We start from the raw sequence: 27,611 nt of genomic DNA, 5'->3' as shown, positions 1-27,611 counted from the left end.
TCGTTGGGGATCTAACCCAGGGGTCAGCAACCTTTTTCAGCCATGGGCCGGTCCACCGTCCCTCAGACCATGTGGGGGGGCCGGACTACATTTTGGGAAAAAATATGAACGAATTCCTATGCCCCACAAATAACCCAGAGATGCATTTTAAATAAAAGCACACATCCTACTCATGTAAAAACACGCTGATTCCCGGACCGTCCGTGGGCCGGATTGAGAAGGCAATTGGGCCACATCCGGCCCACGGGCCTTAGGTTGCCTACCCCTGATCTAACCTGACGCTCCTATCAGGGATAAAGTGGGTGGGGTGGTTCAGCTCATGAAGCCACATAGATATCACCTTTCGCAGGTGGGGTGCCTTCTCTTTGCCCTGCTTTGAGGAACGCTATTCCCACGGAGACAGGAATAAACCCCAAGGACCCTGGGCATGAGCGAAGTAGGACCATTGCCCCCCACGTTGGAGCCAACTCCTAAGGGCCAAGGTCCCTTCAGCCCCCCCAATAAAGTATTTGAGCCCCCCTTCCCAAGTTGACGAGCATTGCCATTCAAATGGAGTATGTGCGTGTGTGCCGTGTCATGTGATCAATTATGTGGGGCCGAGCTTACCTGCCCCCCCCCATATTTTATTCAAGTTGGCATCTGTGGTCCCCCAGGCCAGGCCCAATGCCACAGGGGCCCAAAACGTTGCTCTCCTTTAAGTAGAAAGGAAGAAGCAGAAGAGATCGGTCTGCACAGGCATCCGAGTCCAAATTTGAGCCAGATATGGAGAAGAGACGGCTGACAGGTTATGAAACTTCTCTCTTCGTCCGTCTCGGACACTGTTAGATATCACCCAATATTAGGAATGTCATGAACCGAGCATTGCTTTGGTCTAAATCTGCTAAAATCCAAAGCTGGTTATATAGCAGCAGCAAAATGCTCTCAAGTAACAACAGTTTTTGATTTGCTTTTACTCAAAGTAAAAAGAAAATCCTCTCAGGTATCTTCTATGACTCTCAAGCATCTTCTATGACCAAGTCCACAGGTGAACAACTCATTGAGAATTTCAGGATTTGTTTCATGATTGTCGTTTGTGAGGATTCAATGGTATAGCACTAAGTTCACCTTGTTGTAACAACTCTTTGTCCAGTTCTGGTATAGGACTGGGTAGTTGAGATTTGTTTCTAAAAGAAGTGTCAAAGCTCTAAGATCAGTGTCTACCCGTATAAGGGAGAATTCTTGTAAGTTAATATATAGATGGCATTTAACACTGTTAAGATACAGGTACATTAACAAAAAATCCTCGCCAATGTATTGGGAGAGGGTGTAACAGTTGGCAGAACATCCCACATGTGGCTATATGAACATGCACGGTCATTCTGGGACAGAGTATCTGCAGAAGCAAGCAATATTACAAATCAACATTTCCGGTGTAATCCAAATCTGGGTTTATAGACAATATTCAAAGAAGACCAGCTCAATTTACGATACAAGGAAACTTTTTTAAAGTGGTGGCATGCTCTGAACAGCAAGTGTGATGTGGAGGACTTCGTTGAAATTCAGTACACTTTTCTGAAATTATCTAATGAACATTCCAATGACTGGCATCCAACGAGTTTACAAACCAGGTTTGGGCGGGACTTGATAAATTGATCATCTCTTCCAGGAAACACAACTTCTTTGTTGTGTTTATATTTGTTGAAAATCAATAATAATAATAATAATAATAATAATAATAATAATAATAATAATAATAATAAATGGGGGAGTGTCAATGCTCAAATCCAGACTCTTGAGTGAAAAGTCCTGTTGCTAATAACGCCATTCATGCAAGAAGACCCGTGCTTGATCAGTGCTAATGCCATTTCCCTTTGCTCACAGGCGTTTACCTTCCAAAACTGGTATTGAAAAAGATCTAGAGCTGAATCCTGGGTCAAATTAAAGCTCTTCTTTTGCATGTCAGACACAGAAGCTTATCTAAAATGCAAGTAAAAATCCAGAGGAACCTTGTGGAAGAAGCATGCAAGGCACTTCTGAAGGACCTTCTCCAGCTTCTGCTCCTTCCCCCCAAACAAACACATCTACCTTCGCCTCTTGACATGTCGCTTTTAAGGGTCACCTGACCCTCAGGGACAACTTTGCAGGGGTTATCAGGAACTGCTGGAGGAAGGAAAGGCTGTAGAAATCCTCTTGGGGCACTGGGTTCCCCAGCTCTACATAGTGGTGTGTGTTTATTCTTGATCAGACTGAGGGCTAAAGGAAATGAGACATGTTTGTTCGTTTTTTGGTTAAGCCAGGGATGGGGAGGTTTCTTGGTCCAGCAGGCCTCACCGTTAAATCCCTCCCAAACCCACTGGCCAGCTCTGATACTTGTCCATCATCTGGTGTCATGATGCTACGAGGTAACTGTTAAGTGGGAGATCCTGCCCATCTATCAAAGTTGACCTGTGGAGTGGGGAGGGTCTGCTTTGACAGTTCATTCCCTTCGAAGCAGCACCCAGCAGGACTGAGTCCTCTCCTCAATGCAGCTGGGGTCTGCATCACAGCAGAGGAGAAAAAACTCTTCCCACAGAGGAGAAAAAACCAACGGCACAAACAACAACATCTGGGTCATGCTCAGCCCTATATTTACACACGGGGAAATGGAAATGCCGAACTACTTCAGGCACGCTGAATTTAAGTAGCTAGAATTGAAAAAACATTATCAGTGCAGAAATGTGGGTATGTTTCACCCGTTTCCTTGTTATGAGTGGTATTCAACTATGCTTTACTCACAGCAGACCTACGGAGATTAACAGGCCTAACTTAGTCATGTTCCTTTATTTCAATGGGTCTACTTTGAGTAAAACCACCCTATATTTCTGCATCTCCACCCCCATCATTCAGCCCGAGATCCAGCACTGAGGGCCTTCTGGCAGTTCCCTTACTGCAAGAAGTGGAGTTACAGGGAACCAGGCAGAGGGCCTTCTCGGTAGTGGCACCTGCCCTGTGGAACGCCCTCCCACCACATGTCAAGGAAATAAACAACTACCTGACTTTTAGAAGACATCTGAAGGCAGCCCTGTTTAGGGAAGTTTTTAATGTTTGATGTTTTATTGTGTTTTTAATATTCTGTTGGAAACAGCCTAGAGTGGTTGGGGAAACCCAGCCAGATGGGTGGGGAATAAACAATAATAAATTATTATTATTATTATTATTGGCATTAAAAACAGGAAATCATTGATTTAATTGGCTACTCAACAGATTCAGAGGTGTATTCAAAAATGCAGCAGAACACAACAGCGTTTGCAGTTTAATTTGGACAAAACTCCGTCACATTTGTTATAACGGGGCTTGCTTCCACATACATTCTTAAATTAAAAACACATTGCTTTACCTGGGCTCCTTTGGGCCAGGGGGTCAGGGATGATGGGAGCTGCAGTCTAGGAACTTTGGGGGGGGGGGTAAAGGTCAGCCCACCCCCAGTGTAAATAGTTTACACGCCTGTTAATTTTGATTTCTGACCGTTTTAAGTTGTGCAAAAGTTTTCATGTACTCTCAGCAAGCCAATAAATGCATCAGTCTTACAGGCCATTTTGCCAATTCAGAAATATAAGCAATTGTAGGAAAGTAAACTAGTTATGCTAGTGGGAGTCCTACTAGTGCAATGGGGGTTTCCCTCCTCCCCACAAGCTCCCTAAACAGCTCTGTGGGGGTCAGGAGAACGCCCCAAAACAGCTCACAAGGGGAGGAGAGGCGACGTTGCTCCATCAGAGGAAGCAGCTCCCTAGCGAGACTCTGAATTCCACCCCATGTTTCCATTAATTCAAAACATAAACATATTGGACAACCAAAATATTGTTTCAGCCGTGGAGCATTTTATTGGGAGAAAACCTGTGACTACAAAACATTGTCAAGCTTGTCAATACATTTTAAGTTACAGTTCTTAGACATTATTTTAGATAGTGCAGATTTTACAAAATAAAACTTTTATTTACCCAGCTTTGTCTTCCAAGTCACAGGACAAAACTCAATAAATACACAAGGCTACTTCGGGCATTTTAATGTTTTATACGCTGCAAATGTGTGAAATTACTGTATAGCTTTTAGATGTTATTACAACTTATCCTCTTGACTGAGAGAAATTTTGTACAAACTCTTAGTTAAAGCTTGCTTATTAGTGAAATACCCAGCAATCTTGTCACATCTGAAACTGTCCTAGCACAACTGTCTATGCTATCACACATTCAAAACAGCGCATCACTTTTTTCCTGGCCCAACAAATGTTGGCATTGGTTAGTGTCTTTAACTCGGTGTTAAGATACCCTTTTTTTAAAAAAAACAGGGCTTATAACCATTAATTTTCTTTCATTTTATAGCTTCTTCTTTTAGTGGCATGATCTTCCAATATCTATGAATAAAACTATTCCCTTTATAATAAGTGATACTAATTCTGGTGGGTTGGTTTTTTTAGGTAAGCCTATATTTAAAACACACACAAAACGCAGGGCATGATCCAGTCAGATACCCCACTATCTGGAACTGATATGTTTAAAGTTCACATTGAAACCATCACTAATGCTACTCATCGCCTAAATAAATTATCCAAACAATGTGGTTGTTTAATGTCTTTTCCTTGTATCTGCCAGAGTTCTGCTCATATTAGATCACAAAAATCATAGAATTGTAGAGTTAGAAGGGACCCTGAGGATCATCTAATCCACCCCCTGCAAGGCAGGAATGTGCAGCTTTACTCACACAATGACACACTTTGGTCAGGTGGCACTTTCTGAATGCAGATATGCTCCAAATTGATATCAGTTGGGAATGTGCATTTTATTCCAACAAGTCCAACGTGTTTTAGACCAGTACTTTTTACCAAACGAAAATTCCTGCAATAATTGACACTTTTTTTAAAGGGTAACTCACCCATTCACGTGATTTCCAGTTCCATAAGCAGAGAACACCACAATGAAAACCACGTAACGCAGGAGTCCATTGTGCTTCTTAGCGGAAGCATTGTTTTGAACACTTCGCTCAGCTGTGGCTAAGTTTCCGGAACGCTCTTCCCAGTTAGAGGCGGCTCAGAGTCGAGCGGATAGGAGAAATATGGTCCCAACACCAAAAACCCAGAGGGCTGAGAGAGGCTGACCGAGTGGCCCATTTGCAAGCAGCCTGGTGTGTAAGGTGGGGGTGAAGATGCCGCTGTACAGCCAGACTCTGGCCTGGCAAATGAAAACCTGCCGAGAGAGCCGGCCGTGCAACTTGAGCTGGCGGCAGTGCTGGACTGTCTCGACGGAGTCCTTAAGCTAGTCGAGGTCAGGATCATTGGCAAAGTCTCCATCTGGTAGCTTCGGAGAGAAAACCGGATCGGCTGCGGCGACGTTTGCTTCGGCCTTAAACACGTGCAGCAATAAACGGCGACAAAGGAGCCCACGAAAACGAAGGCGAGGAATATCGATCCGACAATCAGGAACGGCACATAGACTGGTTCTGAGCGAGACAGGAAAAATAAATTATGAACAAAACCTAGCCAGGCTTTATGCATTTAGAAAATCATTGCTTATAGTCTTCCGTTTTCTTCAAAAGAACAAAGGGCTTCGCAAAGATTATGGGACAATAATCAGTCTTAACAGCATACCTGACACTAATTCTCTGGGTCACTCACTAATGGGCTGGAGCCAGACTAAATTAGTTCCACTTCGTTTCCAATTAAATCAATGGGACATAATTTAAGCTAAGATGAGCATGTCCGATTGATTTTGATGATGCCTACATTCAACAAACTTAGTCTGGATCCAACCCCAGCTAAAATTCTAACTGCAAGCATCTAAATTGTTCTTACTCAGATCTTAATCAATTCCTGCACTAATCCATTTTTTCTAGTCAGCCTCTACTTTCTACACATGGAACAAAAATCTCACTGGACAAGTTTTTTGTTTTTTGTTTTTTTAAAGTTTGCTATCAATGATTCTACCCTCAACTAGAATTCCTGAGTTAGTTCAAGCCACTCTGACCCTGTATTTCCATCCAGGAAACTTTCACTACTTGAAAGTTGCTTGTTGTTAGAAGAGTAACTATTTCCAACAATATTTTTTTCCACTTGGCATGTCTTAACCTACTTTGTCTAGAAAATGCTTCCTTTTTCTTTGCTCCCCATTTCCTCTCCTTTCTGTTTAACACTGACCCTGAGAAAAACTTCTGTGAAATTCGCACGTCTATCTCACCGCTTGTGGTTATTATTTTTAGATGGTCCTAAGGAAAGTACAGTACTGCACTAGACAACCTGGGATAGTTCTTTTATTTTCAAGGGTGAAGGAAGTGCATTTGGTTTCCAGCAATTTCCCCCTCCTTTATATGAAATGAACACGTAAATTCCAAAACTGGAAATGTCTTAAACCCATAACACTACAGTTCCAGAGCTCTAGAATGCCTTTTTATGAAGACAGTGAAATAAAGATTTTGTTGCAGAGTGAAGTCTGCAGTCCTGACCACTACTGAACTCAGTGGGACTGGTGAACAGAGCTGCAAACCTAGGCACACTTAAACTTGGGAATAAGTCCCAACGAATTCATAGGAAGTCGGAGGAAAGATGCCTCGAATTTGGCTGCAAATAATTTGCTGGATGTATTTGCAAACTTCTTGAATTTGTTTTTTTCCAAGATGAAGAAAACGGGGCAGCCAGGTGCACTGACACGACAGGGATCCTGACTCCAAAAGGGATAGTAGAGCCTTGTGCACAATTACTTGTTATGGAAGCTTAAGATCTGATGTCAATATTTGTGATTTCTGTAGGGACTGTTCTATATATATTTTAGTGTTTTGGCCTTGGGAGTCTCTTTTCAAATTAGGTGGGGCAATTGTTTTTTTTCCACAAAACATCAACAACGAGCTTTGGGGGACATTGACAATAGTAAAAACCTAAGAACAGCCTGCAGGATCAGGCCAATGGCCCACCTAGTCCAGCATCCTGTTCTCCTGTGGTTTCCAGCACCTGGTATTCACAATACCTGTCACCTGAATACTTTCCTATTTACCCAGTGATCAATTCTGAAGATCTAGGAAAACAAAAAGGAAAGATAAAAGTTGCAGTAATGTTGTATTGCATCTTTTACTGCAGTATATTTTGGGTGGGGTTTAAAGGGATTCTATTTTATTTTATTGAAGTTGCTTTCCTGGACTGAACAGCAGCAAAGTTTATGATGGTTTTCTAATCCAAGTACTTACTGCCCAAGGCAGCAGCTTTGAAAGTAGCAAGTCCTTACTATGTACCTGAACAAGAAAGGTAGTGATCTCTCTGTAATATGTTTGTGTCCCAGAAAAGGCCTGTTTCGTACCCATTTTTTTAAAGTCTAGGGAGTTAGTAAAGTTCTCCTAAGCATCGCCCATGAGCTCTGTTATTTATCTGCGACTCTGATCCTTTCTCAGCTGATTAAAAGCATGAAATAGAAGGGAAAGAATGCTTGTCGGACTTTATATTTTTGAGGATTTACCAAGTCCACCTGCTTGGCTGGTGAATAACATTGTGAGCACAATTGTGTGCAAGTTTACTCAGAAGTCCCACTGTGTCCAATGGGGCATACTCTTCTGTAAGTGCACACAGAATTGCAGCCTTTGTCCCTTAATAACTGGTGAAAATAGCAGTGCCACACATGACCCCACATCGGATCATAGCTGTCAAGTTTTCCCTTTTCTCGCAAGGAATCCTATTCGGCATAAGGGAATTTCCCTTTAAAAAAAGGGAGAACTTGACAGCTATGCATCTGATTGGGGCAGATCCTGACCTCCTAGGATAGGTGGCAAATGCCCTCCACTTCTGGACAGAGTTTAAAAGCATAAAAACTTTTACAATGAATTCATATAATTAAACAGTCCTAAAATTTAATTAAAGAAAGAATAGCTCAGCACCAAGAACTATGCAATGTAGCGGCTTTCTAAAACACCATAGTGAGCTTTTTGCTAGAAAAAAAGCATCAGGGTTTTATTAAGATTATGCAGCAACAATTGCTAGAATGCTCTCCAGGAAGACAGGCAGATTTCAACGCTACCCAAACTCTCTTGGGAATAAAGTCCAAGACTTCTCAGCAGCCACTCTCAGGGCTTGGCGTGAAAAACAAATTTAGCCCAGCAATTTTCCTTTCATCAAGGCATGCGGTGGGGACCCATACAGGAGAAACATTTAAGGCTGTCAACCTGCGCCCACTTTCTTCGCACTAAGTTCCGCAGAAATTTACGCCCAAGTAAAATACACGCATCAGCTGCCTGCTCTCCCTGAAGGTGCTTGTGGTTCCACACAGCCTGGAGGGCAAAATCGAAAGGGCCATTTGCAGAGGAGTCCATAGGCAACAGGGCAGGAGGGTTGGACTGCGAGGAGATACGACAGCCATCTTCCAATATCTAAATGGCTGCCCCATGGAGGTCAGAACAAGCCTGTTTTCTCCTGCTTTGGATGCTAGCAACCAAGGACTTCAATTTACAAGAAAGGAGATTCAGACAAAACATTAGAAGTAACTCTCGGACAGTATGAGCCCTTTGACAGTAGAAGGCCTCTCTTGGGAGGTGGTGGGCTCTCCTTCCTTGAAGGTTTTTAAGCTGAGGTTGGATGGCCATCTGTCATGGATGATCTTGTTGAAATCCTTGCATTGCAGAGGGCAGGACGAGACATCCCTTGGGGGTCCCATCCAACCCCACGATCCTAACACATCACATTGATTCCTGCAATCACAGAGGGTTCCGACTAGATGACTCTTGGGATCCCTTCCAACTCTGCATTGGGATCCCTTCCAACTCTGCACAGGGGTGGACTAGATGCCACCCAGGGCGCTCCCTCCAACTCCACACGTCGAGTCCGCGTTTCCACGCCACCGGGACCCGCTTCTTTTCCCCGCAACTCAACCCCACTCCTCCCTTCCCGCCCGGGGGGGGTTCCCCGCCGACACTCACGAGCGCTCCCGGTCGGCTGCTCCGCTTGCGACGGGTCGTTGGTGCAGCCGCCCTGCTCGAGTCGCGCGCCGGCGTCGGCGCAGCAGTAGCGCAGCGCGCACGAGCCGCAGCAGATGGCGGCGTCGGGCGCGTCGAAGCGCTCGGGGCACGCGAAGCCCGCCGAGTAGGCGCCGCGCGCGTCCACCCAGCCGTGGCAGTACTCGCCGCCGCCCAGTGCGGCCCCCGCCGACGCCAGCCTCTGCGCCACGCCGACGCCGCCCCAGCGCCCGGCCAGGCAGCAGCAGCCCAGCACCAGGCAGCGCAGCCACGCGTCCGGGCCCATGGCCGACCCTCGGGCGACTCCGATGGCGGCGCCGCCTTCGCTGCCCACCCGAAGGCGCCCCCTGAGGAGGGAGAAGGCAGGGACGGCACTCCAGGGCCCCTCCTGCTCCTCCTCTCCCCGCTGGAGACTCTGGGCCACCGGCGTCAAGGCTCCCCCTTCCGAGAGCGCTTCGGGGAAGGCTTCGTTCGCGCCCTTCTCGGGGATGGTTGTTTTTGCCTTGCCTTCTGGGGTACGTTAGAAGGGACCCGAGGGTCCTCTAGCCCAGTGGTTCCCAAACTTTTTTTTGGCCATACCCCACCTAAGGTAAAGGTAAAGGGACCCCTGGCCATTAGGTCCAGTCGTGACCGACTCTGGGGTTGCGGCGCTCATCTCGCATTATTGGCCAAGGGAGCCGGCGTATAGCTTCCAGGTCATGTGGCCAGCATGACCATGCCGCTTCTGGTGAACCAGAGCAGCACACGGAAACGCCATTTACCTTCCCGCAGGAGCAGTACCTATTTATCTACTTGCACTTGGACGTGCTTTCGAACTGCTAAGTTGGCAGGAGCAGGGACCAAGCAACGAGAGCTCACCCCGTCGCAGGGATTCGAACCGCCAACCTTCTTATCGGCAAGCCCTAGGCTCTGTGGTTTAACCCACAGTGCCACCTGCGACACCTAAGCATCTTAAAATCCTGATTGCCCCCCTCCATGACATATAATTCTTATTATTCAAAAAGTGAACTCCTAAAAGGCCATGAACTGCTTAATAACTCATTCTCGAATTGCCCCCCTTAAAAATAAAATTGTCCCATGTTGGGAACCATGGCTCTAGCCCAACCCATTCTATGCTAACTGTTATTATGATGGTGGTTACATATATTTTTCCTTGACGGGCTCAAGGCGGCTTACTAATTATTAAAAGAAAAGAGAACCGCTAACGACATAGATAATGATAACTTGAGGGTGTAATTGCAATAAGTAAATGTCATTCTTTCCAGCCAGCCTTTTAAGCAGACTCAAGCGTGTGAGTGTGGCAAGAAGGTCCATGGAGCCACCTGCTTCCTTTTCCCAAACAGTCCTTGAGGGCAGTGCAAGGTGGCGCAAAATAATAATAATTAACAACAAACAAGGAGTTGTCCCTATTGCCCAGGGGCAGTCCCGGACTTACATATCCTCCAATGTGAAAATAGGGATGTCCTATTCCATCATGATCATCATAATTTTATTATTTATATCCCCACTCATCTGGCTGGGTTGCCCCAGCCACCCTGGGTAGCTCGCAACATATATAAAAGCATAATAAAACATGGAACATTTAAAGAACTTCCCTATACAGGGCTGCCTTCCTATGTCATCTAAAGGTTGTATAGGTTACTTAACTCCTTGGCTTGGGGGGGTCGCATAACTCCATACCCTCCAACATTTCACCAATGAAAATAGGGGCGTCCGATGGAAAAGCAGGGCATTCTGGGATCAAATCACTTGGAGCCGAATCCACGGTTGCATTTGGCTTCTGAAATCTATGCAGACAGCCAACACTTAAAAAAAAAGTGGTCTGAAGGACTAGAAACATGCTTTAATAAAATTAATCTGCTAAACATGACAGTTCATGAGCCTGATATTGCACAACAAACCCAACAAGTTATGGAATGCATACAGCTTCAAGCATGACAGGCCATAAAGGTAAGTATTTAGGAAAGCCTTTTTCTGTATGTTCCAGATAAATAGTCTGTGAATCAAGTCAAGAAGTGTATAGGCTGCTCATCACACAGTGGGAGCCCTTGGATGAAAGCTCTCAGTGGTATCTGACAAGCCAAGCTGCCTTCCTCCTGACAAAGTTGATGTTCTATTTACCTCAGTAAAAAGATAGAGTTAATTCTGAATGCCTCCTCCCTGGTCTCTCTTCAGCTTTCTGCTGAGAATAGGGGAGTAAAAAAAGAAAATATGCATATATTAGGAACTGAAGCAATGCAGACACTGTGGGGCCAACAATTAATTGCAATGGACGATCTCCCATTCTGCCCTTTCTCTACTTGCTCTCCAGTGCCTAAAACAAATCTATAGGAAAGTTAGAAAGGGCAAGACAAGTAACTGAAACCTAATGATAATGCTAGTGTTTATAGGTACAGTATACAACAACCCACTGTCAAGACTGGTCTGTGGAAACAGACTCTTGCATAAAGGTTCTTTGCAAATCTGAGAAAGTAAATGAGGTAATGATTAAAAGAAATTATTGGGGGGGCAGGGCAGATAAGGGGAAAAGCAAAAAGGAGATGCAAGCAGGAATGTATTGATGCAAATTAACCTATTATATTTTGTAAGTCTAAGAGAGAACATCTTGTCCATTTTCTGTTTTGTTTTTCTTCCCTGATTTGGTCAATGATAGGTTTGCAATTATGACAGGGAATGACCCAGTTGATTACTATGGCTTCTTCTATATTTTCACTTTTAGAAATTCAATAGATTGGCATTATAATGTCATTCAGGTATTACTAATGATATTCATACTAATACCAGTAATTAGTATGCCACTCATATTAATACAGACAAAAGGCAGCTTTTGTGATAAAAGTCCAGTTGCCTGGATTCTCTTTTTAGCTTTGTATCTTCCAATAATTTCATAAGCATATTTCATCTCTCCCATCCCCCCCAAAAGAGAATTTTCTTGGAGTTTGAACTTGGTGATTTGATTTGACAAATAATGGAATGGGGAAATAGCCTTTGATGAGTTACAACATACATACTGTACATAAAAATACGTGCATACAGTCAAATCCAGCCTGAAAATTGCTCAGAAACCAAGAGTTAGAGCTGTTTTGTGTTTCCAATATGTTTTCTGTCTCCTGTTTGGCTGTCCCGAGTAATTGTCACATACAGCTGTCATGCAAAGAGCAGTGTTGTTAACTGGGCAGGTTCCCAGTCACTTCCTATTTGCAATGCTCTGGTGCTTACATTGCTATGCACTCTTGTCACAGTATTTCTTCTGTCATTGCGTCTCCATAGATAAGCCTTTTGTAATAATGACTTAAGGGCTATTTGTCTCTTTCCAAGGCTCAGGCCTAGTGATCCTGTTAAACCATTGAGAAGAGTATTGCAATATTAACAAAGCAAAGTATGACATATTTGAATTGGCCGATTTCCCCGTTCCATGCATTATTATTTTTTAAAAAAGACATCTTTCCCAGTTTTGCCAGCATCTCTGTCAGTCCATTTTAAGGCACGTTGAGTCAGCGGTGAATTGTTTTGTTGTTTTATATGGCTGTCTACCCCACGCCAAAGACTCAGATAGGGAACAAAGGAAAACAATGAAGTTCCATCACATTCACTGAAAATTCACCAGCCCGCACAAGTAGGTCTTGTAAGACTTCCCAACGGTGCTTAAGCCTGGATTTCGGTAGGTCTGTAGGGGGACGCCCTTGTTGTCTGAACCTGATGCACACCAATTTATTGATACAGAATGCTCCGAACATAAACACCCCTCAATTTGCAAGTTAATAGAGCGGGAACTGAGCATTTTGCAAAAGGCAATGTAAGATTGGGAAATCCTCTAAGAAGAGGGGTTGGTTTAATAAACTATATCACCCTCAGCATAGCCAAGCCCTGTGTCCAGTGGTGCACTGTTATGCAGCCTAGATGCTGCTGCATCTAAGTTGTTATCTCCTGCAAGCAGGACCACTAATGCATTGCCATCCTCTAGTGCTTCCACACTTTTTAGAAGGAAATTGTCTGCCTTGAACATGTATGTGTGAAGCAGAATAGGAATACTCTTGAGCATCAGCTAGAGTTGGGGTGAATACAGAGATGTGAGGACCTGGGGAAAGCTAGTACTCCCCCCCCCCTGGTTCCCTGCCCTAACAGCATTCTAGAATGAATAAAGAACTAAGGGACATACCATTAGTTCTGGATCACCTGTGTCTCCACTAAACATTCTTGAGAAAAAGAGTAATAAGAGGACACTAGAGAAAAGAAAAATAAAGACAGCTATTATTGCCTGTTGAGTAGTTTTAGACTTTGTATTTAAGGGGTCACCCTCTCTAGATGGTGTGCGTGTGACTCCACTTCCTTCAAAATGTGCTACGCCACCCTTGCAGCATTTAGGAACTCCTCATTCTGCTGAGCTGGGATCTGGACTTCTGCCCCCCAAACTCTACTCAAACTCTACCAAGGGATTCCTCTGTTGCCTGCTGTCCCATGCTCCTTCCCCAGAATAAGGCTTTCGTGGCTGGGGAAGGACACTAGCAGGAAATGGGAAGCACTGGCCAAGGAGTGTGTTGAAAATGTCCATACTGAACAATTTTACTGCCTTGTGGTTGCTTTGAAGAAGGCATGGTGAACCGAGCTCCTGCTACCCCCCCCCCCAATGGGCTATTGGCAGATTCCAAGACCACAGCTACTGTTTTCTTCATGTAACCCCTCTTGCTACTGGGATGGCAACTGTGGGGCAGAGCTGTCTCTCTCAAGGGCCACTGGTGGCTGATCATTGTTTGGAGTGTGGAATAATTCCTTCTGGAAAAGCTTCAGAATCTGTTCTGAAGGCTGGTTTGGGAAACCTGTGAACTTAACCTGGTTCGCACTTTCTGAAACAATACATGAGCTACAGCCATCCTTAGAAACCTACGCTCTGAATTTAGCAATGCAGTACTCCAGCCAAGTAATGTATGCAAAACATTTCTGCTCAGCAGAAATTCCTATGATGCTCTTCACACATATTCAGCACCCACATCCAGTTAGAAGCACGGGAATTCCTTGTGAGTTAATAGCCTTGTATTTGCAATATCTTTGTGAGCAGCAAATTGTTTGGCAAGCTAATCCCCAGGAGGCAGGGGTCCACACAGAGCAAAGCATTGAGGTCCTTCTCACTGGTAGATGCCCTGGCCTGCTATTTTAAGCAGTAAGCTTGATATGGGCATTGCCATTCTTGGGGAAAGTGAGTTTCTCTTTAAGGAGGTCACTTCCCAGCAAAATAGTCGTTTACCTTTTCTGGCATTCCTTGGCCAGATTTGGCTCTCTTGAGACACACTTATCTGTTTCTTGGTGAACTGACTAGGTTTTCATAAAGATGTAGTCAGAAGACACTTTCCAGCCTCCATATCGCCTTCTGGAGATGGCTGGTCCCTGAGAATATTCTCTTTGCTGTTATATCTGTTAGTAAAATAGTTTCAGTAAACCACTTAGAAGTTTTACTCTTTAAGCGGCATACAAATTATGCCAAATAACAACGTATTCCATTAGTAAAAATAATATAAATATTCAGATCATGCTTTGAAATATACCCACAAATGTTCTTATTAGCAGGACTCGCGTATTCGTACCTTATTTCCTGGTGATAATATATGTTCTATATGAAACGTTTCCCATAATCTCTTTAAGATTACAGCAGATGTGTCATCTTTACTTTCTAACCAAGGTGCACAGAGAATGAAGGTAAGGAGGACTGACAAGTCTGTTTTAGTGGCCCCTTTGATCCTTTTTTTTTCTCCTAGAAAAAATATTAGGAAAACCCAAGCACTAAGAAGAATCTCAGCGAAAATGTCACATTCCTCTCTCTAATTGTAAAATGCATGTATATATTAATTAGAGCAAGGAGAATGGAACTTGCCAAAGGCTGGTGCAGTTTTCAGCACCTTTGGTGATTTATCACTGAACTCCACTGGATGGTTTTAGTCCCTGTGCGCCATGTTTTTTAAAACCCTGTCTGGGGGAACAGGGGCAAATGCATTTTATTTTCACTTCCTCTTAAATCTCCTTCCGTCATTTCACGGTGGGAATATGGGTGTGGATCTCTCCATCTGACCACTTGTCAAACATTTCAAACGCCTGCGTCGCTAATTTGAACCACCAGCAGGTTAAGGGAAACAAAAAAGAACAAAGTGTGCTGTGTACCAGCAATAAAACTCTCTAGACCAGCAGCATGTTTGTCAAAAAAAAAAAATTGTTCAGCTGCTTGCAATGCGAGGGCTACTTTCTCTCTCCATCCTACATCGTCATAGAAATCAGGGAAAGTGTGCTTTTCGCCTCAAATGTTGGTTTTTGTTTTGTATTTTTTCCAGCTGATAAAGAGCTGTTATAATTCTTCTTGCCATCGCTTTCCCTTTACAAAGATAAGCATACGATGGGTTTCTAACCCACAAATAGCCTGGACAAAAAGGCAGTCTTGTGATAATGAAAGTCTAATTCATTCCTGACCCTTTTAGCATGAGTTGAGGTGCTTGTATAGAAGCCCCACCGTGAGATTTTTTTATTTATTTTTTAAACATACTTTTTATTAATTTTACAAAATACAAAAAAAAACACGGTACATACATAAACACCTTTTCCACCTCCTTCCTACCCACCCACATGGGTCCTCCCCTGCCACAGAAGTATCCCATGTATGTGAACAGTCAGAGATGGTCCATTTTATGCTTGGATTTCTGTCCTCCTCCCCCTCCCCTGACCCCAAAGCCCCCCCCTGCCACCAGGGAGCTCCAGCAAACCAGGGCAGTACGCAGGAGGCCATCCATCCAACCATCTATTGTCATACCAAAAAAAGAGAAAAATAGAAATAGGAAAAAAGAGAAAAAAGAAAGGGCAAAAAAAGAGAAAAAAACAATACAAAACAGAAAATTTTTTCTTACATTCATAATTGTAAAACCATATTTTGTGGGCTTCCCCTCCCCCCCCTTCCCCGGTTTTCATCCCTTTTTTATCATCTGCAACAGTTTCTTACTTTATAAAAATACACCTTTGTATCTTATACAACTTATAAATCAATTGTTAACATTTTCATCTAATATTCAAATCACTGAAAAATCAAACTCCCATTTTATCTTCCCGTGCCTAATTTTTACTCCCTCTATAAGCCTCCATATTTTCACATTTTTCCAAAATCCATTCACTTTTAAAACTATAACTATTCTCAATTTAACCTTACATCCCCGATTACCGGCTCCACCCCCCCAATCCAGCAAATTCCATAATCAGCAGACCAGTTATAAACCTGTTAATCCATCCTTATAATCACAACATCACTTTCCCTTCACCCCACCCCCTGTTTACAGTCTTTTGCCATCCAGGCCACCATACGGGACCCCTGAATTTCTTCTCTTCTCTGCATATTTTTTCCTTCTTCCCTGTGGGCGTTCTGGAGTTCCAGTAATACCAATCGTGCCCCCCTCAAAGGCAGGGCACTCCATCCAACTTTTTGTAGAGTAAAGTCATCATTTTTTTCGTGGTGTGCTTCATTTTGTGTTGAATCATCACAGTCCTCATCTTCCTCTTTTCCTTCCAAATCACAGTCACCATCATTGTCATTCTCACATTCATCTTTTTCAATGTCAAAAGCTTCATCTTCTAAAAAATCATATTCTGCCATCACCATCTGAAATTGTTGCTGTAACTCTTGCCGTCGTGTCTCCTCTTGACATAATTCTATTCTTGTTTCCCACATTAAGGTCAAAACAGACCGCTGGAACTCAGGGGAACACTTTTTTGTTGACATAGTTTAATCCTGCCAAGGTCAAAACTTGTCACGTGGGGTGGAATATGATCACAGTTTATTTTCTCGACTCCATTTTAACAAACTGGCTGCATTCTTCAAGTCTTATTAACAATAAAGTTCGAACTCACATTTCACAAACATTTAGACCAAAAAAGAAATTCCACAAAGTCCAGAAATACAAAGTGAAATAAAAATTGACTTATAAATCCTGATCAACTCACTGGGTTGTCTGGGCTGCCGGCTCCCGAGGAAAAGAAAGGTTTTTCTTAGTCTTTACCTCTTGCTGCAGGGCACTCACAACCACAGTCTCTCTCCCCTTTCACCCTGCATCAAAGGGGAGATTCTCTTTGATGCCTTTGAGGGATCCTTTTGAATTGCAAATCTTCTGTTTACGGCTTCGGGTTTCTATTTACTGTCTCTTTTGTTGCCGTGGGGGGGGGGGGGTGGCTTCCTCTTTTCTCCCCTCTCTCCCAGATCCAAATTGTTTTATAATCCAAATCGTGAGGTTACTTACAGTCTGTTTCCAATCGTTTTATTTTCGGAAGAATCCAGCGCTCTCCGCCTTCGGCTTGAAGCTTCTCCCTGCTAGAATAACGTTGCCGCTCAAAATGGCCCCCGCGACTTCTACCCTCCTCGCTCCGGAGCTCTTATTAGAGCTAGCCGAAGGGTTGGGGAGTCCGGATTGGGGCTGTGCCGAGCAAATTTGCCCCCGGGACGCCCTTCCCGAGGTTCTAAGGGGCGCAGCGTCGCTCTCGCTGCCCTCCCCACTCCTAGCAGGGACGGGCCGTCTCGGAGACGAGACGAAACCCCGCCGATCGGCGCTGGCGCTGAACCCGGAAGCCGCCCCACCGTGAGAATTTTTGCTAGGGCGAATGAATCTTTTTTTTTTGCATCTGAAATTCTGCCCATGCTTTTTCAAATGCCGGTGGAGGAATATCACGTTGCCCTGAAATTTCACTTTAAGTGAAATTGGAAGGAAAATGGTATTGTCAAAACTGAATGCAAATTTGTATTTAAGGTGCTGCTGTAGTAAAAACAAAGACACATCAATCCCTGGCAGAAACGGATGAGTAATTGTCTTCTGATTTGGGCAGCTGGGTCAAGAATTATAGAGCAAGCAAGACATTGTTGTTTCTTGGGCCAACTGGTCTTTCATGTTAGTGCAGGCAAACTTTGGGGTTATGCAGAGCTCTTCCTCTTCATTGCTTTCTCCAGCTGTTCTTGGGAATCCAGGTAGTACAATGGCTAAGAATGATAACTGTTACTGAGCCTAAAAGCCTTCCATTCAAATCTTACTGCAGCCACAAACATCTTTCTGCATCAGTCCCACGGCTGCAATACTTGTACACTGGCCTACCTTATCAGGTTATTCTAAGACAGGGCTCCTCAACCTTTTTGGGCCTGGAAACATATTTGCAAATTTCTTTTAATTAACAGAAGTTGTGTAAGCCTCTAAGCAGTTAACAAAAGAATTTAAAAATACATTAAAATAGTCAGAAACCAACAGTAAAAATAGGTTTATAAAAAAAGCAAAAGAATAAGATTAAAAGTATACATGATAAGCTAAAATTACAGATTAAAGTATACATCAACTTTCCATGCCTGGTTAAACTTTTGTGGGCACTGCAAAATACCCATTTCACATAAGAAAAATTGCTGGTGCTCAAGATTCCACCCCCTACAAACAGGCAAAACACCCACACACCCCAAAAACTAATAAAACAGACCAAAGAAAGGCAACCCAGCTACCAAACAATCCCTGCAAAGCTGTTATTCATTCATTTAAAAGATAAAATATGGTAGAGGAAGGGTGCCACATTGGTGACTGCAGGAGTAAGGGAATAATGATACAAATCAAGTTAAACACATTTCAATTTCATTCATTTCAGCTAAAAAAGGTAAGTGCATGCTGTATCACATTGAAATCAAGGGAGCTTAAAAATACATAGTTTTGGCCTGATCATATCCACATATTATACATAGCATTAAAGAATTATGTAAATGCTAAGTATTATTCCGTGTTTGGCTTAAATAGCAAAAATAAAGGGTCTGCCAACTGATGAACCTAAGAGTCAGCCCCATTGAATACAGCAGGATTTAATTCTGAAATAAATGTAGATAGGATTTGCGGACTAAATTGGTGGAGTTTTCAGAGTTGGTAAGGATGACTGGAAGGATAAGGGAGCAAAAAGACCAGAAGTTCCAAAAGGACTGGAATAAATTTGTGGAATACATAAAGGAGTTTTGTAAAAATGTGAAAACACTGACAGGCTTGACATAAAACCTACAACATTAAACAATAGAGATTTCTGATCATAAACAAGATAGGACTTAATTAAAATGATGGACAGAGATAAAATTGGGAAGGTATATAAAATAGAGAAAAGAATTGAAAACCAAGTATGGGGAGGGAGGGAAGTCACAAGTTCAGCAGAACAATAGCATTGATTGATTGATTGATTGATTGATTGATTGATTGTATTGTATTGTTATTGAAACAGATTTATTGTAACAGATGTATTTTTTTATTTTGGGAAAATAATAAGCATATGTTTAAAAATGTAGATAGGATTCTGCTGCGTATGTTGCTTGGCCGCATTTGCTGCGTTTTAGGAGGTTGTTTGAAACTTTGAAACTCCTGCATTAAAATTTGTGCATGCCTCCACAACAGCCTTCATTATTACACTGCTAAAATGGCTTGGACTGATCTTTTGATGATTATCAGTGATGACAGAAAGGCATAGCTGCCAAGTTATCCCTTTTTTACAGGGATTTTCCCTTATGCTGAATAGGCTTCCTCGCGAGAAAAGTGAAAACTTGGCAGCTATGCAGAAAGGTCTGTTGCAAAGTTGCTAAGAACTGCAGTTTTGCTGTGACACTCTCAGTGAGATTAAGGCACCCGTATGTCCAATGTGAGGAATGGGGCTGATCTCACTGCTGACAATGGCATCCCATGCACAGACCATAAGAAACCAAGCTCCTGTTGTGAGCAGTGTTTTTAAAGTTGCCTGATAAGTGGGCAGGTATTTGTGGATCCAATGTTAGGCTAGCCATGGGAATGCCTTCATGGGCTAGACTAAAAGCCTTTAAGCCACAAAGCAGCCACAGTGATTCTAATGACTGCCCTCATGAATGGGGCAAGAATAGGCTTTAGGCTCCCAGCTCAGGACACAGGCTTATTTGACTGGCAAAAAAAAAAAAAACAGCTGGGGAAGCTTAGGCACTCCTAGCAAAAGAAGCTGGCCGAGTGCAAGCTAACCAATGAGCCTGTTCTTCTCTGCAGCTCTGAAAGCATGGGGCAGCCAATTCGAATCCCAGTCACTTTCCCAATAATAAAATGCTTGTTACAAAAGTTGGGTGCCTCCCCCACACTCTGCAAGATTTCTGGGGGTTCCAGGCACTCACCCAGGGCCTGCGTTGCTTTGGAGAATTGAGGCACAGCAGAGACTGTTGTAGCTTTAAGAAATATGGCTTATTCCCCTATTTACACCTTCTGGGAGGAGTCCAGATCTTACAGCATGGCCCTTTCAAGAGAGCCTTGTACCCCCCACAGCAGTGCAGCCAGCCTTCAGCTAGCCTGCCCAAGATGATGGCAATAGTGATGATATTTATATCCCGCCCATCTGGCTGCATTTCCCCAGCCACTCTGGGCGGATTCCAGCAGAACAGTAAAAACGCGATAAAACATCAAACATTTAAAAACTTCCCTAAACAGATATATTCTAAAAGTCAGATAGTTGTTTATTTTCTTGACATCTGAAGGGAGGGTGTTCCACCCGGGGGGGGGCACTACCAAGAAGGCCCTCTGCCTGGTTCCCTATAACTTCGCTTCTCGCAGTGAGGGAACCGCCAGAAGGCCCTCAGAGGAGGACCTCAATGTCCCGGCTGAGCAATGAGGGTGGAGCTGCTCCTTCAGGTATACTGGACCATGGCTGTTTAGGGCTTTAAAGATCAGCACCAACACTTCGAATTGTGCTCGGAAATGTACTGGGAGCCAATGAATATCCTTTAAGTGTTTTGTTGGGAGGGGCAGAACCTTAGTTAGCAATGTATTTTATTTATTTTTATTGATTGGGGGGAGCAGCTGCTTCCCGCCCCCCCCCCCCCGCTACACACATGATCACCAGTTCTTGTTATAGTTTAAAATCTATTGCAGCCAATCGGAAGCCGTGGAAGCCCCGCTGGACATTCGGCTTCCAAAAATAGTTCGCAAATCAGAACTGTCACTTCCAGGTTTGTGATGTTCGGGAGCCAAAACGTTCAAGAACTAAGTGGTTCAAAAACCAAGGTACGGCTGTAGTTCGAACTAGCCAGGATCAGATTTTGCTTTAATAAAGTTGGCTTGGTTATGACTAAGAGTTTCAGCAAACCGCTGGTCCCTAAGTTGTTTATCTTCCATTGTTGTTGTTTAGTCGTGTCCGACTCTTCGTGACCCCATGGACCATAGCACGCCAGGCACTCCTGTCTTCCACTGCCTCCCGCAGTTTGGTCAGACTCATGTTTGTAGCTTCAAGAACACTGTCTTATCTTCCATTAGGGAGCTCTTTAAATGCAACAGGATTCTAGTTTAGAAGTAAGGAAGCTAGGAAAAGTAGCTGGATATTGCCATCTAGTGCTCAGTTTGTGGCATTGCAACTAATGCTTAATAAAAGATAGGTAAGGTGATTTCCAGAATTCATCATGAGAAAGGCTGGACTGGATGAATCCCAAGCTGGAATTAAGATTGCCAGAAGAAATATCAACAACCTCAGACACTCTGATGACAAAACCTTGATGGCAGAAAGTGAGGAGGAATTAAAGAACCTTTAAATGAGGGTGAAAGAGGAGAGTGCAAAATATGGTCTGAAGCTCAACATCAAAAAAACCAAGATCATGGCCACTGGTCCCATCACCTCCTGGCAAATAGGGAAGAAATTGAGGCCGTGAGAGATTTTACTTTCTTGGGTTCCATGATCACTGCAGATGGTGACAGCAGTCACGAAATTAATAGACGCCTGCTTCTTGGGAGAAAAGCAATGACAAACCTAGACAGCATCTTAAAAAGCAGAGACATCACCTTGCCAACAAAGGTCCGTATAGTTAAAGCTATGGTTTTCCCAGTAGTTATGTATGGAAGTGAGAGCTGGACCATAAAGAAGGCTGATTGCTGAAGAATTGATGCTTTTGAATTACTGTATGGTGCTGGAGGAGACTCTCGAGAGTCCCATGGACTGCAAGAAGATCAAACCTATCCATTCTGAGGGAAATCAGCCCCGAGTGCTAACTGGAAGGACAGATCCTGAAGCTGAGGCTCCAATACTTTGGCCACCTCATGAGAAAAGAAGACTCCCTGGAAAAGACCCTGATGTTGGGAAAGATGGAGGGCACAAGGAGAAAGGGGCGACAGAGGACGAGATGGTTGGACAGTGTTCTCAAAGCCACCAACATGAGTCTGACCAAACTGCGGGAGGCAGTGGAAGACAGGAGTGCCTGGCGTGCTCTGGTCCATGGGGTCACAAAGAGTCGGACACGACTGAATGACTAAACAACAAAAGGTGATTTCCATACTACAATGGTGCCTCTGAGGTTCTCAGCCACACTCTTTCTTTCCCACTGCCTAGAAAGCACAGTTCCAAGTGGTTTTCGGTTTGTCTAGTGCTTTCTAGGCACAGATGTGAGCAGTTTGCCCCTCCGCTTTCCCCCGAAAACCCACCCTTTAGCTCTAAACTGGAGCAAACATCAGTGTGGAGAAAATACTATTGATGTTTGCTCTGATTCAGCAGTAAACAGCAGGTTTTCTAGGGGGAAGGTATAAGCCAAGCAGAAGCATGGATGAACCTAGTGAATGCCAAATTTGGGTTCTGTGCAGCACATCATTATTTCTCTAAAGCATTTTTCCAGCCAATTGCATTACACAAGACTGATAAAAGCAAGAGAGTCTTTACCTATAGGCTTGTAACCTAAAAGGTGTGGCACAAAAGGAAGAAGGTGTGAGGAAGGAGGAGGAAAAGGAGCAATCACAGGCAGTGTATTAAAAAGTGATATAGTATTTCTTATAATGGCCAGTGGGAATGGAAAGTGTTTAGGGAGAGGAGGAGCCAAATATAGGTGATCTCGGGTTTCTATTTACTGTCTCTTTTGTTGCCGTGGGGGGGGGGTGGCTTCCTCTTTTTTCCCCTCTCTCCCAGATCCAAATTGTTTTATAATCCAAATCGTGAGGTTACTTACAATCTTTTCCAATCGTTTTATTTTCGGAAGAATCCAGCGCTCTCCGCCTTCGGCTTGAAGCTTCTCCCTGCTAGAATAACGTTGCCGCTCAAAATGGCCCCCGCGACTTCTACCCTCCTCGCTCCGGAGCTCTTATTAGAGCTAACCGAAGAGTTGGGGAGTCCGGATTTGGGCTGTGCCGAGCAAATTGCCCCCGGGACGCCCTTCCCGAGGTTCTAAGGGGCGCAGCGTCGCTCTCGCTGCCCTCCCCACTCCTAGCAGGGACGGGCCGTCTCGGAGACGAGACGAGACCCCGCCGATCGGCGCTGGCGCTGAACCCGGAAGCCCTAAACAGAAGATTTACAATTCAAAGGATCCCTCAAAGGCATCAAAGAGAATCTCCCCTTTGATGCAGGGTGAGAAGGGGAGAGAGACTGTGGTTTATGACTGCCCTGCAGCAAGAGGTAAAGACTGAGAAAAATCTTTCTTTTCCTCGGGAGCCGGCAGCCCAGGCAACCCAGTGAGTTGATCAGGATTTATGAGTCAATTTTTATTTCATTTTGTATTTCTGGACTTTGTGGAATTTCTTTTCTGGTTTAAATGTTTGTGAAATGTGAGTTCGAACTTTATTGTTAATAAGACTTGAAGAATGCAGCCAGCTTGTTAAAATGGAGTCGAGAAAATAAACTGTGATCATATTCCACCCCACGTGACAAGTTTTGACCTTGGCAGGATTGAATTATGTCAACAAAAAAGTGTTCCCCTGAGTTCCAGCGGTCTGTTTTGACCTTAATGTGGGAAACAAGAATAGAGTTATGTCAAGAGGAGACACGACGGCAAGAGTTACAGAAAAAATTTCAGATGGTGATGACAGAATATGATTTTTTAGGAGATGAAGCTTTTGACATTGAAAAAGATGAATGTGAGAATGACAATGATGATGACTGTGATTTGGAAGGAAAAGAGGAAGATGAGGACTGTGATGATTCAACACAAAATGAAGCACACCACGGAAAAAATGATGACTTTACTCTACAAAAAGTTGGATGGAGTGCCCCGCTTTTGAGGGGGGCACGATTGGTATTATTGGAACTCCAGAACGCCCACAGGGAAGAAGGAAAAAATATGCAGAGAAGAGAAGAAATTCAGGGGCCCTGTATGGTGGCCTGGATGGCAAAAGACTGTAAACAGGGGGTGGGGTGAAGGGAAAGTGATGTTGTGATTACATGGATGGATTAACAGGTTTATAACTGGTCTGCTGATTATGGAATTTGCTGGATTGGGGGGGTGGAGCCGGTAATCGGGGATGTAAGGTTAAATTGAGAATAGTTATAGTTTTAAAAGTGAATGGATTTTGGAAAATGTGAAAATATGGAGGCTTATAGAGGGAGAAAAAATTAGGCACGGGAAGATAAAATGGGAGTTTGATTTTTCAGTGATTTGAAGTTGTATAAGATACAAAGGTGTATTTCTATAAAGTAAGAAACTGTTGCAGATGATAAAAAAGGGATGAAAACCGGGGAAGGGGGGGGGAGGGGAAGCCCACAAAATATGGTTTTAAAATCATGAATGTAAGAAAAAATTTTCTGTTTTGTATTGTTTTTTTCTCTTTTTTTGCCCTTTCTTTTTTTTCTTTTTTCCTATTTCTATTTTTCTCTCTTTTTTTGGTATGACAATAGATGGTTGGATGGATGGCCTCCTGCGTACTGCCCTGGTTTGCTGGAGCTCCCTGGTGGCAGGGGGGGGCTTTGGGGTCAGGGGAGGGGGAGGAGGACAGAAATCCAAGCATAAAATGGAACATCTCTGACTGTTCACATACATGGGATACTTCTGTGGCAGGGGAGGACCCATGTGGGTGGGTAGGAAGGAGGTGGAAAAGGTGTTTATGTATGTACCGTTTTTTTTTGTTTTTTTTGTATTCTGTAAAATTAATAAAAAGTATGTTTTAAAAAAAAACAAATATAGGTGATCTCTGAGCTGAGCAGATGGAAGTAAATGTGCCCCCAAAGGACCAGGTGCGCAGCCTGGGAGTCATTTTGGACTCATGGCTGTCCATGGAGGCACAGGCCCATTCTGTGTCCAGGGCAGCTATCTACCAGCTCCATCTGGGATGCAGGCTGAGACCCTACCTGCCCGCGGACTGTCTCACCAGAGTGGTGCATGTTCCAGTTATCTCCCGCTTGGACTACTGCAATGCGCTCTACGTGGGGCTACCTTTGAAGGTGACCTGGAAGCTACAATTAATCCAGAATGCAGCAGCTATACTGGGAACTGGGAGTGGCCGCTGAGACCATATAACACCGGCCCTGAAAGACCTTCATTGGCTCCCAGTATGTTTCCGAGCACAATTCAAAGTGTTGGTGCTGACCTTTAAAGCCCTAAACGGCCTCGGCCCAGTAAAGCTGAAGGAGCATCTCCATCCCCATCATTCAGCCTGGACACTGAGGTCCAGCTTTGAGGGTCTTCTGGCGGTTCCCTCACTGAGAGAAGTGAGGTTACAAGGAACCAGGCAGAGGGCCTTCTTGGTAGTGGCGCCCACCCTGTGGAACGCCCTCCTGTCAGATGTCAAGGAAATAAACAACCCCCTGACTTTTAGAATCTGGTAGGTAGCTGTGTTGGTCTGACGCAGTCGAAATAATTTTTTTAATAAAAAAAAAGTCTAGTAGCACCTTAGAGACCAACTAAGTTTGTGCATGCACACAAAAGCTTATACCGAGAACAAACTTAGTTGGTCTCTAAGGTGCTACTGGACTATTTTTTATTTTGACTTATAGAAGACAACTGAAGGCAGTCCTATACAATGAGGTTTTTAATGGTGAGTTTTTTTGTGTGTTTTTTATAACATTTTATTAAATTTTCCATTTAATATGCATTTAAACATCCAATCAAATTTACAAATAACAAATAACATATACTCTATTGTGACTTCCCTCCTTCCCCTCATAAGGTTTTCTAACCAAAACTTATCTCGCAGTTTCTTTATTTCTTCCCCTTAAGTTCAATTCGCAGGATTTACTTCAACCCTGCAAGAGTTTTTAAACTTCTACAGTTCTTTTCCATGTAGTCCACATATTTACTCCAGTCTTTTAGGAACCTTGCTTCCCCCTGGTTCCGGATCCCACTTGTAAGTCTTGCTAATTCAGCATAGTCCATCATTTTTGTCTGCCATTCTCCTATTGTCGGTAAGTCCTGTGTCTTCCATTTTGGGGCTAATAAAGTCCTGGCCGCTGTTGTTGCATATAAAAATAATACATTATCCTCTCTTTTGATTTCTTGTCCTAACATTCCTAACAAAAATGATTCAGGCTTTTTGGGAAAAGTATATTTAAAGATTTTCTTCAGTTCATTATATATCATTTCCCAAAATTCTTTAACCTTATCACACTTCCACCACATGTGATAAAAGTCTCCTTCCCTCTCTTTACATTTCCAGCATATTTTATTATTCATTCTATACATTCTAGATAATTTCACTGGAGTTCGATACCATCTATATATCATCTTCCAAAAATTCTCTTTCAATGCAGTACATGCAGTGAATTTTAACGTATGATTCCACAGCTTCAACCAACAATCATAATCTATATTATGCCCAAAATCTTTTGCCCATTTAATCATCACCTCTTTTGTCAGTTCATCTTTTGTATTCCATTCTAACAACAAATCATACATTCTAGACAGTAATTTTGTTTTGCCTTCTAGCAGTTCTATATGGAATTTGGACTTTTTGTCCTCAAAACCTATCTTTTTGTCTTTAGAAAATATATCATTTATTTGATGATATTGCAACCAACTGGTCAAAGAGTCCTTAATTTCTTCATATGTTTTCAATTTCCATCCTTGTTCTGATTTCCTTAAAAAATTTTCATATGTTAATCTCTCTCCTTCCATATTCACCTTTTTCACAGTAAATACGTCCACTGGTGAGATCCACCATGGAGTCTTAGTCTCTAACAGCATTTTATTCCTTTCCCATACTTCAAATAATGATCTTCTTATCACATGATTCGTAAATCCTTTATGTGCTTTTTTCTTGTCGTACCATAAATATGCGTGCCAACCAGCTCTGTTGTTGAATCCTTCTAAATCTAACAAGTCCGTGTTTCCCAATGTTATCCATTCTTTTATCCAGCATAGGCAGGATGCTTCAAAATATGTTTTTAAGTCCGGCATGGAGAATCCACCTCTTTCTTTCTTATCGATCAAAATTTTATATTTTATTCTTGGCTTCTTCCCCTGCCAGACAAATCTTTGCAGTTCCTTTTGCCATTCTTTGAATTGTCCTGTCCCCTTTATAATCGGTATTGTTTGAAATAAGAATAACATCTTGGGTAACACATTCATCTTTTTTCATTTTTTTGTGTGTTTTAATATTTTGTTGGAAGCCTCCCTGAGTGGCTGGGGCAACCCAGTCAGGTGGGTAACATATAAATAATAAAATCGGTGCTATTTTTCTAGAAAAAGAGGTGGTGGAACACACCACGACCGCCTCCCTCATTCTCTTAGAATTGCAATGGTGTCCACCTGAGAGGTACCAGAACTAAGTTCCACTGAGATCCAGCTGAAAAAAGCCCTGAAAAATGATGATGATGATGATGATGATGTCCCTGATCTAGTTGGTACATCTGTCTTTAATGTGAAGCTATCATCCCTCAGAAGAATAGGCTACCTCTTAGCACTAAACACAGCTTCTCAACTTGCCGGTGCAGACACAATGCCACTTTTGCTCAGCTTCCTGCGA

At 43.3% G+C, this 27,611-nt stretch overlaps 1 protein-coding gene across 1 annotated transcript; it reads right to left on the bottom strand.

Moving 5' to 3' along the window:
- Positions 1–4,858: 4,858 nt before the first annotated feature.
- SHISA3 (shisa family member 3) lies at positions 4,859–26,807 on the bottom strand. Its single transcript, XM_060278260.1, has 3 exons — positions 26,768–26,807; positions 8,902–9,447; positions 4,859–5,451 (listed from the first exon to the last, which is right to left on the bottom strand). The coding sequence occupies exons 1-3, from the start codon at positions 26,805–26,807 to the stop codon at positions 5,006–5,008; spliced, it is 1,032 nt and encodes a 343-aa protein (XP_060134243.1). The 3' UTR covers positions 4,859–5,005.
- Between the last annotated feature and the right edge of the window lie 804 nt (positions 26,808–27,611).

Source organism: Zootoca vivipara, chromosome 9 (genome assembly GCF_963506605.1).
Source record: "Zootoca vivipara chromosome 9, rZooViv1.1, whole genome shotgun sequence".
NCBI classification, from domain to species: Eukaryota; Metazoa; Chordata; class Lepidosauria; order Squamata; family Lacertidae; genus Zootoca; species Zootoca vivipara.
The sequence above is the reverse complement of the archived record's forward strand: the minus strand, read 5'-3'. Positions and strand labels throughout refer to the sequence as shown.